A 12,880-nucleotide genomic window follows, 5' to 3' on the forward strand; every position below is an offset into this window, starting at 1 on the left:
TTGTTGTTGACTCGTTGTTACATGCCTTGCAGGTCGTTAGGTACTCATGGAGCTTGCACAGGGAGGAGCAGTCGTTGTGGGACATGGATCGTGGATGCCATGTTAAACGTTTATGACATTTCAAACTTATTACTTATGTTGGGTTTTACATTTATGCTTCCGCTAAACATTGATACTATACTTTTGTTTTGAACACCTTTCATATTGTTGGTTGAATTACATTTACTATTTACATTGTTCAATATGATTGGTGGCTTGATCCTGGTCATGTCACGTCTCCAGGCGGTGATACTCCGCGTGTGGATTTTGGGGTGTGACATGATCTGTCGCTAATTGAGGATATGATGTTGGATAAATTTCCTACATGTTTTAGTCCTTTTCAGTGGGGGCCCAATTTCCGAAGGAAGATTTGTCGGTGATTCGCCGTGAATTTGAGAATAAGATTTTCGCTCGACCAGACTTTTCAGTAGTTTGTCGGTGCAGTCCAGTTGCGACGTGTGTATTGTTGCTAACTTCGTTATTTATATTCTCTATAAATAGCAACAAATGTTTAACATAAATGGTAACCTGACATTAGTCATTTCAAACCTATAAAATGTAACCGAAAATTGGGTTTTTGTTTGATACATATAACCACAGTCAGGTTTCTTGGTCTCCCGACCATGTTATGACTACATATGTTATAAGCCTCATTGTTAATGTTATGTAAGTGGTGGTCTCAAAGTTAAAATATATCAAGGTTGGTCCTGGAATCTTTATATGTTTGGGGTCACCCAACTTCTGTTAGGCTTGTTTAGAAGTTGTGCACGTCATTGGCATGATGTTTTTATAGCTAGAGTGAAACAAAGTTGGGAAACACACATGGTAATTAATAGAATTACGTAAATCATTTACGGAAATACACATGCTTTGCTGGCAGCTCATGATCCCCGTGGTTACAAGTCAGCCGCAAAACAATCAAAATGGGTCAAGGCTATGGAAGACGAGTTTCAGGCACTAAAATCAAACAACACGTGGGTTCTTGTTCCACGTCCTTCAGGTGCAAACATTGTTGGATCCAAGTGGATTTTCAGGACAAAATAAAAATCAGATGGTTCCATAGATCGTTACAAGGCTTGTTTAGTTGCTCAGGGTTTCACTCAAGTCCCAGGACTTGATTTTTCTCATACTTTCAGTCCTATAGTCAAAGCTTCTACAGTTCGTGTTGTGTTGTCTCTTGCTACTATTTATAGATGGTCACTCTGTCAACTTGATGTTCGGAATGCCTTTCTAAATGGAAATCTTACTGAAACTGTATACATGGAACAAGCTACAGGTTTTATTGATGCTAGATTTCCTACACATGTTTGTCGTCTTCAGAATGCTCTCTATGGTCTCAAACAGGCACCTAGAGCTTGGTTTGAACGCCTAGCACGTTCTTAACATCAAATGGTTTTCTTTGCAGTCAAGCAGATCAATCACTTTATTTTAAAACAACAAAATCCATTACTTATCTCTTTGTGTACGTTGACGATATCATCATCATCGGGAGTGATTCTTCCCTTATTAAATCATTTGTTACTAGGCTGCACAAGGAATTCTCCATTAAAGACTTGGGCCTGCTTGGTTATTTTTTGGGACTTGAGGTTTCTCACTCTAATACAGGTCTCTTTCTCAGTCAGGCAAAATATGCACATAACATTTTGGCTCGTGCTGGGATGTTAAATTCAAAACCTGTTGCCACACTACTGGCTACCACTGATACTTTTCTTAGCAAAGGTGTCTCGTTTCATGATCCTACTCTTTACAGGTCTTTAGTTGGGGCCCTTCAGTATCTGACAATCACTAGACCAGATATCTCGTATGCCGTAAATCAAGCAAGTCAACACCTACAGGCCCCCACCACATCCCATTTTCAGTTGGTTAAAAGAATTCTTCGGTATGTTAAAGGCACAATCACATTTGGGTTAACTTTTTCGAAACCAACTTCCGCAACTATTGTTGGTTACTCTAATGCAGATTGGGCTCGCTGTATTGAAACTAGACGTTCCAGTTATGGCTACTCAATTTATTTGGGCGGAAATCTCGTCTCTTGGAGTGCAAAGAAGCAACCTACTTTCTCTAGATCCAGTTGTGAATCTGTGTATCGTGCTATGGCTAATACAGTAGCAGAAATTATTTGGCTAACACATCTCCTTCGTGAGTTACATGCTCTTCCTGCGGCCCGTCCTACTTTACTCTGTGACAGCAAAAGCGCCATCTTTCTCACCCAAAATCCAGTTTCTTATAAACGGGCCAAGCACATTGACATTGATTATCACTTTGTACGAGAACTCTTCTCGTTCGGTTGCCTATACACAAAGTTTGTTCCATTCAATCTCCAGGTTGCGGACATTTTCACCAAAAGTCTCTCACGTCCCCCTCTTTGAGAAGTTTCGGGGATTACTTCGTGTTGGTCCCCCACTTATTTGATTGACGGGGGATAATAGCATTACGTAAATCATTTAAATGATTTGTGTAATCATGTCCGTCTTTTATGTGTAGTTATTGTAATTTAAAGAGTAAAATGCACAGATAGTCTCTGTGGTTTGGTGAAATTTCACCTTTAGTCCCCAACTTTTCAAAATTACACTCTTAGTCTCTGTGGTTTGACAAGTTGTTACTCGGATAGTCCCCAAAGCGGATGGAATTTCACCAAACTACAGAGACTATCCGTGCATTTTACTCTAATTTAAAATGTAATATTTAGTTTCCATGTATTCATCTATGGTAGGTCATATATTGTACATCTTAGGTGCTGTTTGTTTTTTCAGAGGTAAAACGTCTGCAGTCTGCGGACCACATCTGCAGACATCTGCAGCTGAAGAGGTGGACCACACCTCTGCAGTCTGCAAGAAGAAGACTGTTTGTTTTTTTAACTTCTGCAAGCTGGTGAAATAAACTGAAATATTGAACTTAAAAGAGTTTTTTAACATTCAAACTCTACTAATCAACAACCTAACCATTTAGCAAGCAACTACGCAATCTCCATTCATTAAAAACAAAGACATAAATATCACACAAAAAACAAACACCTGCTGTGCAATCTCCATTCATTAAATTAAAAACGAACACAAATCCAATTCTCTTAGATTCCTGCATTGTAAAGCAAGTTTTTTGTCACAAGGAGTAGCAACATCAAATTGTTTCAAACAATCAGTTCAATAGTTGGATAACATCATACCATCACACACACATGAATTATAAACTATGAAGAAATGTTAAAAACTTAAAGCAAATGTTTTTAAGCTCGTTCAACCGGAAAATGAGGACAAAAACAACAAGATAGATAAATGCGTTACCAACGACTTCGAAATCAACCATTCAAAGAAATAGAACATTCCGGTCTGTATGCGACGTTATGAACGAGAATACATGCTCCAACACCTCCTCCGGGAACGATATCGCCATTATCACTGCCGGCGACCAGTTCCGACACTATCTCACCGGCGACCAATTCAAACAATCGAGCTTCAAACACCTGTAACATACAGGTTTTAAATCAGCCAAAATAACACTAAAAAAACAAACATAATTCAACATTTCTCAAACTGTGTTGGCCAATTTCAAGTTGAACGAGTTGAACGTCGGTCAATTTCAAACCATGTAGTGGGTTTATTTCAGAACCATTTACAATATATACACAATACATCGGTTTTGTTAAAGGCTACCCTCATTTACAATATATACACAATACATACCTGGAGGAAGAGGGCGACGGAGGTGGGTGTCGGCTGGAGAAGGAGGAGCGACGGAGGTGGGTGTCGGCTGGAGGAGGAAGGCGACGGAGGTGGGTGTCGGCTGGAGGAGGAGGAGGCGACGAAGGTGGAGGGGGTGACGGAGGTGCAGGGCGGCGGAGGTGGAAGGGGTGGCGGAGGAGGAGATGGGTGCTAGGGTTCAGTGGTTTGAAAGAGGGAGGATTGCAGAAGAGGAATGAAGATGTTGGGCCTTGTCTGCACGAGGAAGTGGTGGGGAAGAGGTTTTTTAATGAAACCTCTTCCAAAAAACAAACAGGCTACAGACCTCTACGTCTGCGCCTGGTCTGCGTGGAGAAGATAAAAGAGGTTGGGAAGTACTTTTTCTAAAAAACAAACACCACCTTAGTATTCAATAAAACTGAGTGATTGAGTTTTACAGTAATGGATAGGTTTTTCGATGCACAAGCTTGTAAACAAACATGGTCATGGGTGGGTCACATAATCTGGGTTACACTATGGTGGAAATGTTATTTAATATAAATAGTAATAGTAATGGTTGGCGTTGTCGGTTGACACACGCATCCGCCTAACTCTACACTAACATTTTATATTTTTCTTAACCCGTAATATTTGGAAATGTAACGTAATTTATTTGAAAATGTGAAAATGTAAAAACAAAACTGAAAATGTAATGTGGTTTATCTATAAAATCTAGAAATATAATGTTATATGTATATAAGATTTGGAGTGTAATATACTTTATATATAGTGTCACTTGTTATGACCTAGGGGGTGTTTGGTCTAGCTTTTATTTTTTGGCTTATTCTTATATTTTAAACTAGCTTATGCTTATTTTCTTTCATTTGATAAGCTATTTTTAAGTGTTTGGATTAGCTTATATTCTACAAGTTGATAATTAATAATTAATCTTTAGTTGTTTGTTAAGTTATTTTGTATTATGGGAAGGGGTATAATATCATTGTGTGTAATGAGTAAAAAAACCATCTTCTTCAAATAAGCTTATTCAAATAAGCTAAAAAACCATGTTCCCATAAGCTTTTTGGAATTAGCTTATATAAGCTAATAAGCATAAGCTTAAAAAGCTAAACCAAACATTCATTAGTGCTTATTTTATAAAAATAAGCTAAAAAAGCTATAAGCTTAGATAAAAAAGCTAGGCCAAACACCCCCCTAATTTAATGGCTTTTTTATAATGGCTTTGTATCACCCAGATCCCCGAACACATCAACACATGGTTAAACCAAAAAGTGTACTAGTCATCATAAACATGTTTCTAACATTAAAAAGATACATGCGCAACCAAAACCAACCGACTAACATATTACATGGCCCATTAAGGCTCAAAAATGTACCATTAAACAAAGACATATATCTAACGCCGGAATTTTTTTTTATAACCTAATGTGACTTTTTGGTAAACTAAAGGAACCCACTCACACTAATGTGACTTTTTGGTAAGCTAAAGGAACCCACTCACACTTTACAAACCCCAAAAGTAGACTAGTCATCAATCAAGTTTTTAACACCAAAATGACTTTTTATGGCACATGTAAGCTAAATTAATCAACTAACACATGGCCAAGCCCACTAAGACAAAAAGAAAATTGTTACTGTTAAGGAGTCATCACTAATCCATTGGCAATTACCAGTAGAAAGTCTTTAGTAATTCATCGGAAACATTAGATGAAAAAAAACACTACCACGAGCCGTTCGTTTTCATCTTACCGTTTCTCTCCTCCATCACTGTACACCACCAGCCAGAGAAAAAGTTGGCGAGGGTGGATGTTTTGGTAATTTTTATATTTTCTTTAATTTTTTGTTTTTTGTTTTTTTTTTATAAAAGAGGGGTAAAATTGTCATTTTCGAAAAAATTGTGTCCAATAGTAAGGAACATTTATACCACGAACACGAATGAAAAACGTGTTGATTTGTGGATGATATCTGTAATTTATGATAGCTAGGGGCGATTACATAATTTCAACGAACTTACTTTATTAGGGGTAGGAGCGCCCATCACTCACCACTCGCTCATCATTCACAACATCCAATCAATTTCCGCCATGTCATCGAGTATTATTCCATAACTAGTGATGGATTTTAGTGGAAATGCCCAGCACTCACCACACACTATCAAATCATTAAAAAACAAAACAAAACTGAATTCAAATCAAGTTCTTCACGCGTGATAAACTTGACGCGTTGTGAAATCGACGTGTTATAAACAAGGGCGGTGGCGGTGTATTTTTCCCGATCACGCGTGCTCGGCATCCATCACGGACCGCCCCGGGTCCCCTTATAAAGTGATGTATTATTTTATCAACGGTGAAACTAATCCAAACTAAATTATTTGGTTGGATATTGTCACGTATACAATTCATCACATCACTGATACAGTATGAATTAGGCTTGATTCTTAATGATGTGTAAAATTATATTTAAAAATACATTTTTCTTTGGCATAAAATGCACCAAAACAAAGAAAGAAAGGCAAATTCGTGTAAACATAAAATGTAATCAACATCAATCTAAAATCAAAATACTAAACTTGTTCATTAGGGCAATCTCTTGCAAAATGTCCTTCCTCCCCACATCGGTAACATGTTCCACTTCGGCCACCGCGACCGCGACCGCGACCACGACCACCACGGCCACGACCACGACCATTGTCATAGCCTTGATCACCACCACCATAATCATTACCGTGGTAACAATTCCTTGCCAAATGACCAAAACGCCCACAGTTGTAACACTGTGGGCCACCGACTTCACCATCACCATCACCACCACCACGGCCACCCGGTCCAAACCTCCCACCTCTCATGCCATCTCCTTGACCACCCCTTCTCCCACGACCCCTACCCGGTTGATATCCTCTAGTCCTACCAAGCCCAACCACATCCACCGCCTTCTTCCGCCCATCATCACCAGAATCCACAGAAAACTCCACCCTTTGTCCATCTCTAAGGAACCTAAAACCCTCTACCTTGATCTCCGACTGGTGAACAAAGAGATCATTGCCGCTATCATCTTCAGGATCAATGAACCCGAAACCCTTTTGTCCATTGAACCACTTAACAGTGCCTTCGTATCTCTTGTTTTCTGCCATGCTGTACACCGGTTATTGGGGAGTGCATGGTGTGTATAAAACTTAGACCATATTATCTGTTTGGGATATTATTTTCGAATTTTGATTGGTTGGTTTTGTTGCTTGGCCGCGGTCGATCAGGGCCAATGAAGTCTGGGTCACAACGAATGGACGACAAGTATTAATAGGATTGGGTTGCCTTGAATGTGGCAAAATGTGCTAGCCTTTATGTATTATGAGTCAAGTTGGGTACAACTGAACGACAAATTTATATTCTCGACATCTCCAATCAATATTTGTGTAAAAGATCCTTTTCTTTATTTTAAGACTTTACTACTCACAAAACTCATTCTCTCTCCACAAATGAATGCACTTAGACGGAGGGGGTGGTGATCACTCAACACTCACAACATTTAATCAAGTTTCGTTATGTCATCAACCATTATTCCATCACTCACAACTTTTTTTAGGGGAAATAGTCATCACTCACAACACCCAACAATAAACTCTCACAACCCAACAAATCAAACAACACCTACCATTCTTCACAGCGTGGTAATTCTCACGCGTTACAAAATCGACGAGTGATAGTCGGTGGTGGCGGTGGTGTTTTCACGCGTGATACTTTTCATCACAAAACCTTTTTCTACTGCCCCGCCTGCCCTTATACAACAACTTTTTTACAATCTCTCTACTTTCTCTCTCATACAACTCATCATCTATGTCATAAATGTACCTCAAATTGCATTGGGTTTGATCTAAGTTGTAACTTTTTACACATTCCACAACACAAATGTAACATGAAATTAGTTGGTTTTGTTTGGGTACTCGGTATCATCTCAGGGAGAGGCTTCGGGGAGTGTGTTTGCCGAGCGGTGAATGGATGCCGGTGGTGGATCGGTGAGCGGGGAGAGGTTTCTTCGGTGTATACTCACCGATGCGGGAAGAGGAGGGAAGGAAGAGAGAGGCGGGTTTAATGGTGGGTCCCAATCCCTTTCAACCAATCACAATTTTTTTTAAATTCTTTACCACTCTCCATGTGTTTGAACCATTGCCAGTGATTAAGTGCAAAATAGAGAGTGAAATGAGGACTTAACATGACATTATATTATTAGCTAGAGAATAAGTCAAACACTCTAATTGATTGAACGATACCCTCCACCCTTATACTGTAAACAACTTGCTCAAAACCTGTGAACACGTTTGGGTCAATATATCTAAAGATGTACGGACCATTTATTTTATAATTTTCTTAACAAATGCATTTTATGTTATAACTTAAATCAATTGGGCATTTTATGTTAAAAAAATAGAGTTAAATGCCATTTTAGTCCTTGTGGTTTGAGTCATTTTGTCAGTTTAGTCCAAATGTTTCATTTTTTACCTGTGGGTCCAAAAAGGTTTCACCGTTGCCATTTTAGTCCACTGAGTTAACTTTATCCATTTTTTCTGTTAATAAGAAAGCCAATTCGGTCAGTTTATACGTAATTCTGTTAACTAGAAGGACAATTAGGCCATATAAAATGACCGAATTGATCTTCTCGTTAACAGAAAAAATGAATGAAGTTAACCCAGTGGACTAAAATGGCAACGGTGAAACCTTTTTGGACCCACAAGTGAAAAATGAAACCTTTGAACTAAACTGACAAAATGACCCAAATCACAGGGACTAAAATGACATTTAACTCAAAAAATTATAAGAGAAATGAGTATTTATAATGTAAATGTGGTAGTTGTTATACACATAGGTATTTGTTGTAAATTCCAAATTTTATAATATTACTATTGAAGAAACACTGGTTTAATCGACCGAAATCAAGAAACAATGGTAAGCTAGTGACCTAGTAATTACATAGTTTTAGAACACTTTAATAAAGTTTAGTTATTTTAGTGAGACAAAAAAAGTTTGGATGATTTAGTTGAAACATTTAACAAAGTTTGTTACATTTATGTGACATTTTCAATTTTAGTCTAAATAGTTTTTTTTTTTCTCCTCTGGGTCCCTGACTTTTCCCTTTTTGTTGTTATTTTGATCACATTGCCTAACTCAATCCAAAAACCTCATTTTTAACAAGAGGTATTTTGGGGATTTTCAATTTAAATCTTTCAAATTGCCATCTTGATCCATTCTTTTTTTATATTGAAAAATATAAATTTGTCTTCTCTTTACAACCACCATCGATTCCCACCGGAACCCTAGCCTTCGTCGCCAGAATTCGCGGCTAGGGTTTTCTACACACCATCTCCTCCGGTGGACTACCATCACCACCACCACCTCCGCCGACTTCATTTCAGCGGTTGGAGACGAGACTATTTTCAGTCCGTATCGTTCCGATGGCCTGCACCATAGCGGATTTCGAGGTCGGGTCTCAAACCGAGGTGAGATTAGCAGGGTTGCCGGAGTAGTTGTGGAAATCGAGGCAGGCTGGGGGTCAGATGCCGCCTCTCTTGAAACATCACTGCTGGAGGATGTTGCCACATGTGTTTCAGACAAACTGTTTGCTTCATGAGATAGCTCTTGTGATAAACTTGTATCGGAATGCATGATGGAAGTTGAAACCGTTCTCTGATGACCCACTGTTGACTTCTCATTAATCCTGCAAACATCCGATGACTGCCCACATGACTCCAGACTGTGATCTCCGGATTCAGGCAACGTATTCCCGTTTTTGGGAAGTCTAGAATCTTCTGAAGATGATCGGACATGATGAACCAGAGAAGTTGCCTGTGTTAAATCAGGTGACCTCGGTTGAGTCAAGGTCAAGGTCTTCACGGGGTCCGGAGGTGGTGGTGGTGATGGTAGTCCACCGGAGGAGATGATTGAGCGGAATAATTAACTTTTCAATCACAACAATGAAGATATTGCTTTCATCAACATGCTTTTATAAATTTGTAATCACAAGTTTACATATGCATGAAGAATACAACTCCCTCTCAGCCTGATCACTCCTTGTTTGTTCGTACAAAAATGTCAAGGTGAAACTGATAAATAGAACAGTACAGGCACTATTCTATTTATAGTATAAATGAAACATCTGAAGCATCTAAGTTGACGTCACCTAGACAACGACATCTAACAGCCTAACAAACTCCTAACATCTACTAGAGCCTAAGCACTGTTACATTAATAATACAAGTAAACTCTGTTGATCATCATCTGTTGAAGATCCTCTTTTGGACTTCATCATCTTTTGATCTACAGTAGACCTTAGCTTCATCAGACTTTAGTCTTCTTAGCATAGGATGATCAGACCTTTGGTTCAACAGACTTTGTCTTCATCATTAGAGGTTCTCTTTAGCAGACCTTTGGCTTTGGTAGACTTTGGAGAAGTAGATGTTGAGTCTTTGCCTTTGGGAGGAGCAGATCTTCAAAGCACCGTTATTTGTAATAAGAGGTTGTAGACTATTTTGGCTTTCCAATCATCTGTTCTTTTGTGGGGTCCACTAGATCCAACAGGCCATGAACACTTGAATTTAGTGGTTTTAAGTTGAAGAAAAGTGAAGATGAGGTGAGTGTGTGTGAGCCGTGAGTAGAGAAAGAGTGGTGAGGGGTTGTGGTGTTTTGAATTTGAGAAAGTGATAAGGAAGTATGGCGGTGATTTCTTTTATAATTTGTAAGATCTCTCATTTGTCAAACACAAATCTTCTAGGCCATGCTCTCACATTTTCACCATCATATCGTACCATATAGGGAGGGCTTGTGGGCCCCTTTGTTGACCGAAAATATGGAGGTGGGGGAGGGTAAAATGTAAATTTTTTATATAAACTTTACACACACACATATATATATACATATAATGTTAAGTGTAGTTATTTTGGTAATTATGTTTACTAGGTAAATTAGGGTGTAATTAATGGTTTATGATGCTAAGTGATATTAACTAGTTTACTAGACTAGTTGGTATTAGTTTTGGATGGTAAAAACACCACTAGTTCGATTGTCGGTTCATTTTCGGTTAAAATACGAAAGGTGCATCGTAATACCGGAAGCGATGGGTTTAATAAATATACTATCAAGCTTGTTTAAAGCAACATGCATTATTTATAAGCCTTGCGGATATTAGAAATGCTGAATTTTTGGTAGCGAACAACTTGTATTTGGTAATTTATAATTCGGATCGGACAATTTATTATTTTGGGCATTTCCCAGAAAGTTATAGTATATTAGCAAATTTATACCCCTAATTAGGGTTTTTAGCCATAATTCCATGACGATATGCTTTCATATCGTTCGTTGATCGTTTCGGCCAGTTTTCAGAACTTGCTAGCATGAATAGTGTGTTCAGGTGAATAGTGTTTTCAGCATTTTGCTACCAACATTTTAGGACATAGTTGTTTGTTTTCGCGACACAGCGAATCGGTAATATGAATTGTAATGTTTTAACATGTCCTATCACTGCTAGACTTTGTACGACTCAATTATTTATAAATTAAGTCAAAAGAACGCAATTAAATTGTATAATTTGCGATTAAGTTGTATGGAATTATCATGAAATTTTGCCGGTTGTCACATAAAATGGCTATTTATAAAGGATTGGGGCATAACCATTAAAACGACCAAACCACAGGGAGCAAAACGGAAGTTTACTCTTTATTTTAATAACAGGGGCATTATGGTCATTTCAAAGAAACTAACAGAATAATTGGATGGTGTTAGTGTGGGTGGACTATAATAGTTACGAAAGTGAAACCACAGGGACTGTTTTGGCAATTTTTAAACCAATAGATTGAAGTAGCGATTTTTGACAAACCTAAAGGACGAAAAACGTAATTAACTATATATTTTAAAGGTTAAATTTATCTTCTTTGATAACATTTATAGACAAAAGATCAAATACAAATACCCTTATCATATAAAACATCCGAATAGGGTGAAAAGTTAAAAAAAACGCGGTGACATTTTTCGTAATTATTTACTTATAGAGCATTTTACAAAATTACCCTACAAGATTATTTGTAGGGTAATTTTGATAATTACCCTACGAGCAAATAATTACAAAAATGGCGCAGCGTTTTTTTGTTTTTTCATGTCTTTCGTACGTTTTGTATGATAAGACTGTTTGTACATGAACTTAACTCGTATATCCATTTAATTTAATACGTTTTCAAAAAAAAAATTAGGCGAAATATCCAAAATAGCTTTTGACTAGTCAAAATATCAAAAATAGCCATTTGACACCTCATAAAATGAGATTTCACGAATTCCGACACGGCTCAAGTTAAAAATCTCGAACTTTCCTTAGCAACCACTCACCTTTTGTCACGTGAAAAAAAAAATTGATACCGTACAATTATTATTTTTTTCCTTTGTAGAGAGATTATCATACAACTTTTTCTCAAGCTTTTAATTATTTTTGGTACAAAGTCAATGCATGCAAGGACATGACCATGTCCTTTGCAAAAAAAAAAAAAAAAATGATGACTTGTTCTAATTATTATTTTTGGTACAATAACAGTTGCATCTAGGGCTGTAAACGAACCGAACGAACACGAACGAGACCTTGTTCGTGTTCGTTCGTTAAGGAAATAAATGTGTTCACGAACGGTTCATGAACACTTACCGAACGAGATTTTATGTTCGTGTTCGTTCATTAAGGAAATGAGCGTGTTCATGAACGGTTCACGAACACAAGCGAATAGAAATAAATTTGGCGATGGCGATGAAGGATAAAGGTGGATGGCCCAGAGAGTAGCACTAGAACTTGAATCCCTTATTGTGGAATGGAGGTAGATCATATTTGTCAATGTAAATAATGAGAAAAGAAATGGAAATGGTGCATAAACAAGGTGAAAAAGGGTTTCCTAGTTTAATTGTTAGGGTAATGATATAAATAAAAGTTTAATAGTATAAAAAGTATAGATAAAATGTATGAAAGTATAAAAATTTTTAGTTAAAACACGAACATAAACGAACGCAAATGAACAAATGTTCATGAACACCTTACCGAACGTTCACGAACACAATTGAACGAACGAGACCGTTGTTCATGTTCGTTCATTTAACTAATCGAATGGAATTTCTTGTTCATGTTCGTTCGTTTATTAAATGAACGAACAT

At 37.7% G+C, this 12,880-nt stretch overlaps 2 protein-coding genes across 2 annotated transcripts; one reads left to right on the forward strand and one right to left on the reverse strand.

Moving 5' to 3' along the window:
- Positions 1-975: 975 nt before the first annotated feature.
- On the forward strand, positions 976-2,408 carry LOC118485467 (uncharacterized mitochondrial protein AtMg00810-like). The gene is made up of 3 exons (XM_035981592.1): positions 976-1,061; positions 1,176-1,397; positions 1,445-2,408. The coding sequence occupies exons 1-3, from the start codon at positions 976-978 to the stop codon at positions 2,406-2,408; spliced, it is 1,272 nt and encodes a 423-aa protein (XP_035837485.1).
- A 3,718-nt stretch (positions 2,409-6,126) lies between these two features.
- LOC110872367 (cold shock protein 2) lies at positions 6,127-6,999 on the reverse strand. Its single transcript, XM_022121145.2, has one exon. The coding sequence runs from the start codon at positions 6,841-6,843 to the stop codon at positions 6,277-6,279; it is 567 nt and encodes a 188-aa protein (XP_021976837.1). The 5' UTR covers positions 6,844-6,999; the 3' UTR covers positions 6,127-6,276.
- Positions 7,000-12,880: the final 5,881 nt, after the last annotated feature.

This window comes from Helianthus annuus, chromosome 2 (genome assembly GCF_002127325.2).
Source record: "Helianthus annuus cultivar XRQ/B chromosome 2, HanXRQr2.0-SUNRISE, whole genome shotgun sequence".
In the NCBI taxonomy this organism is placed as follows: Eukaryota; Viridiplantae; Streptophyta; class Magnoliopsida; order Asterales; family Asteraceae; genus Helianthus; species Helianthus annuus.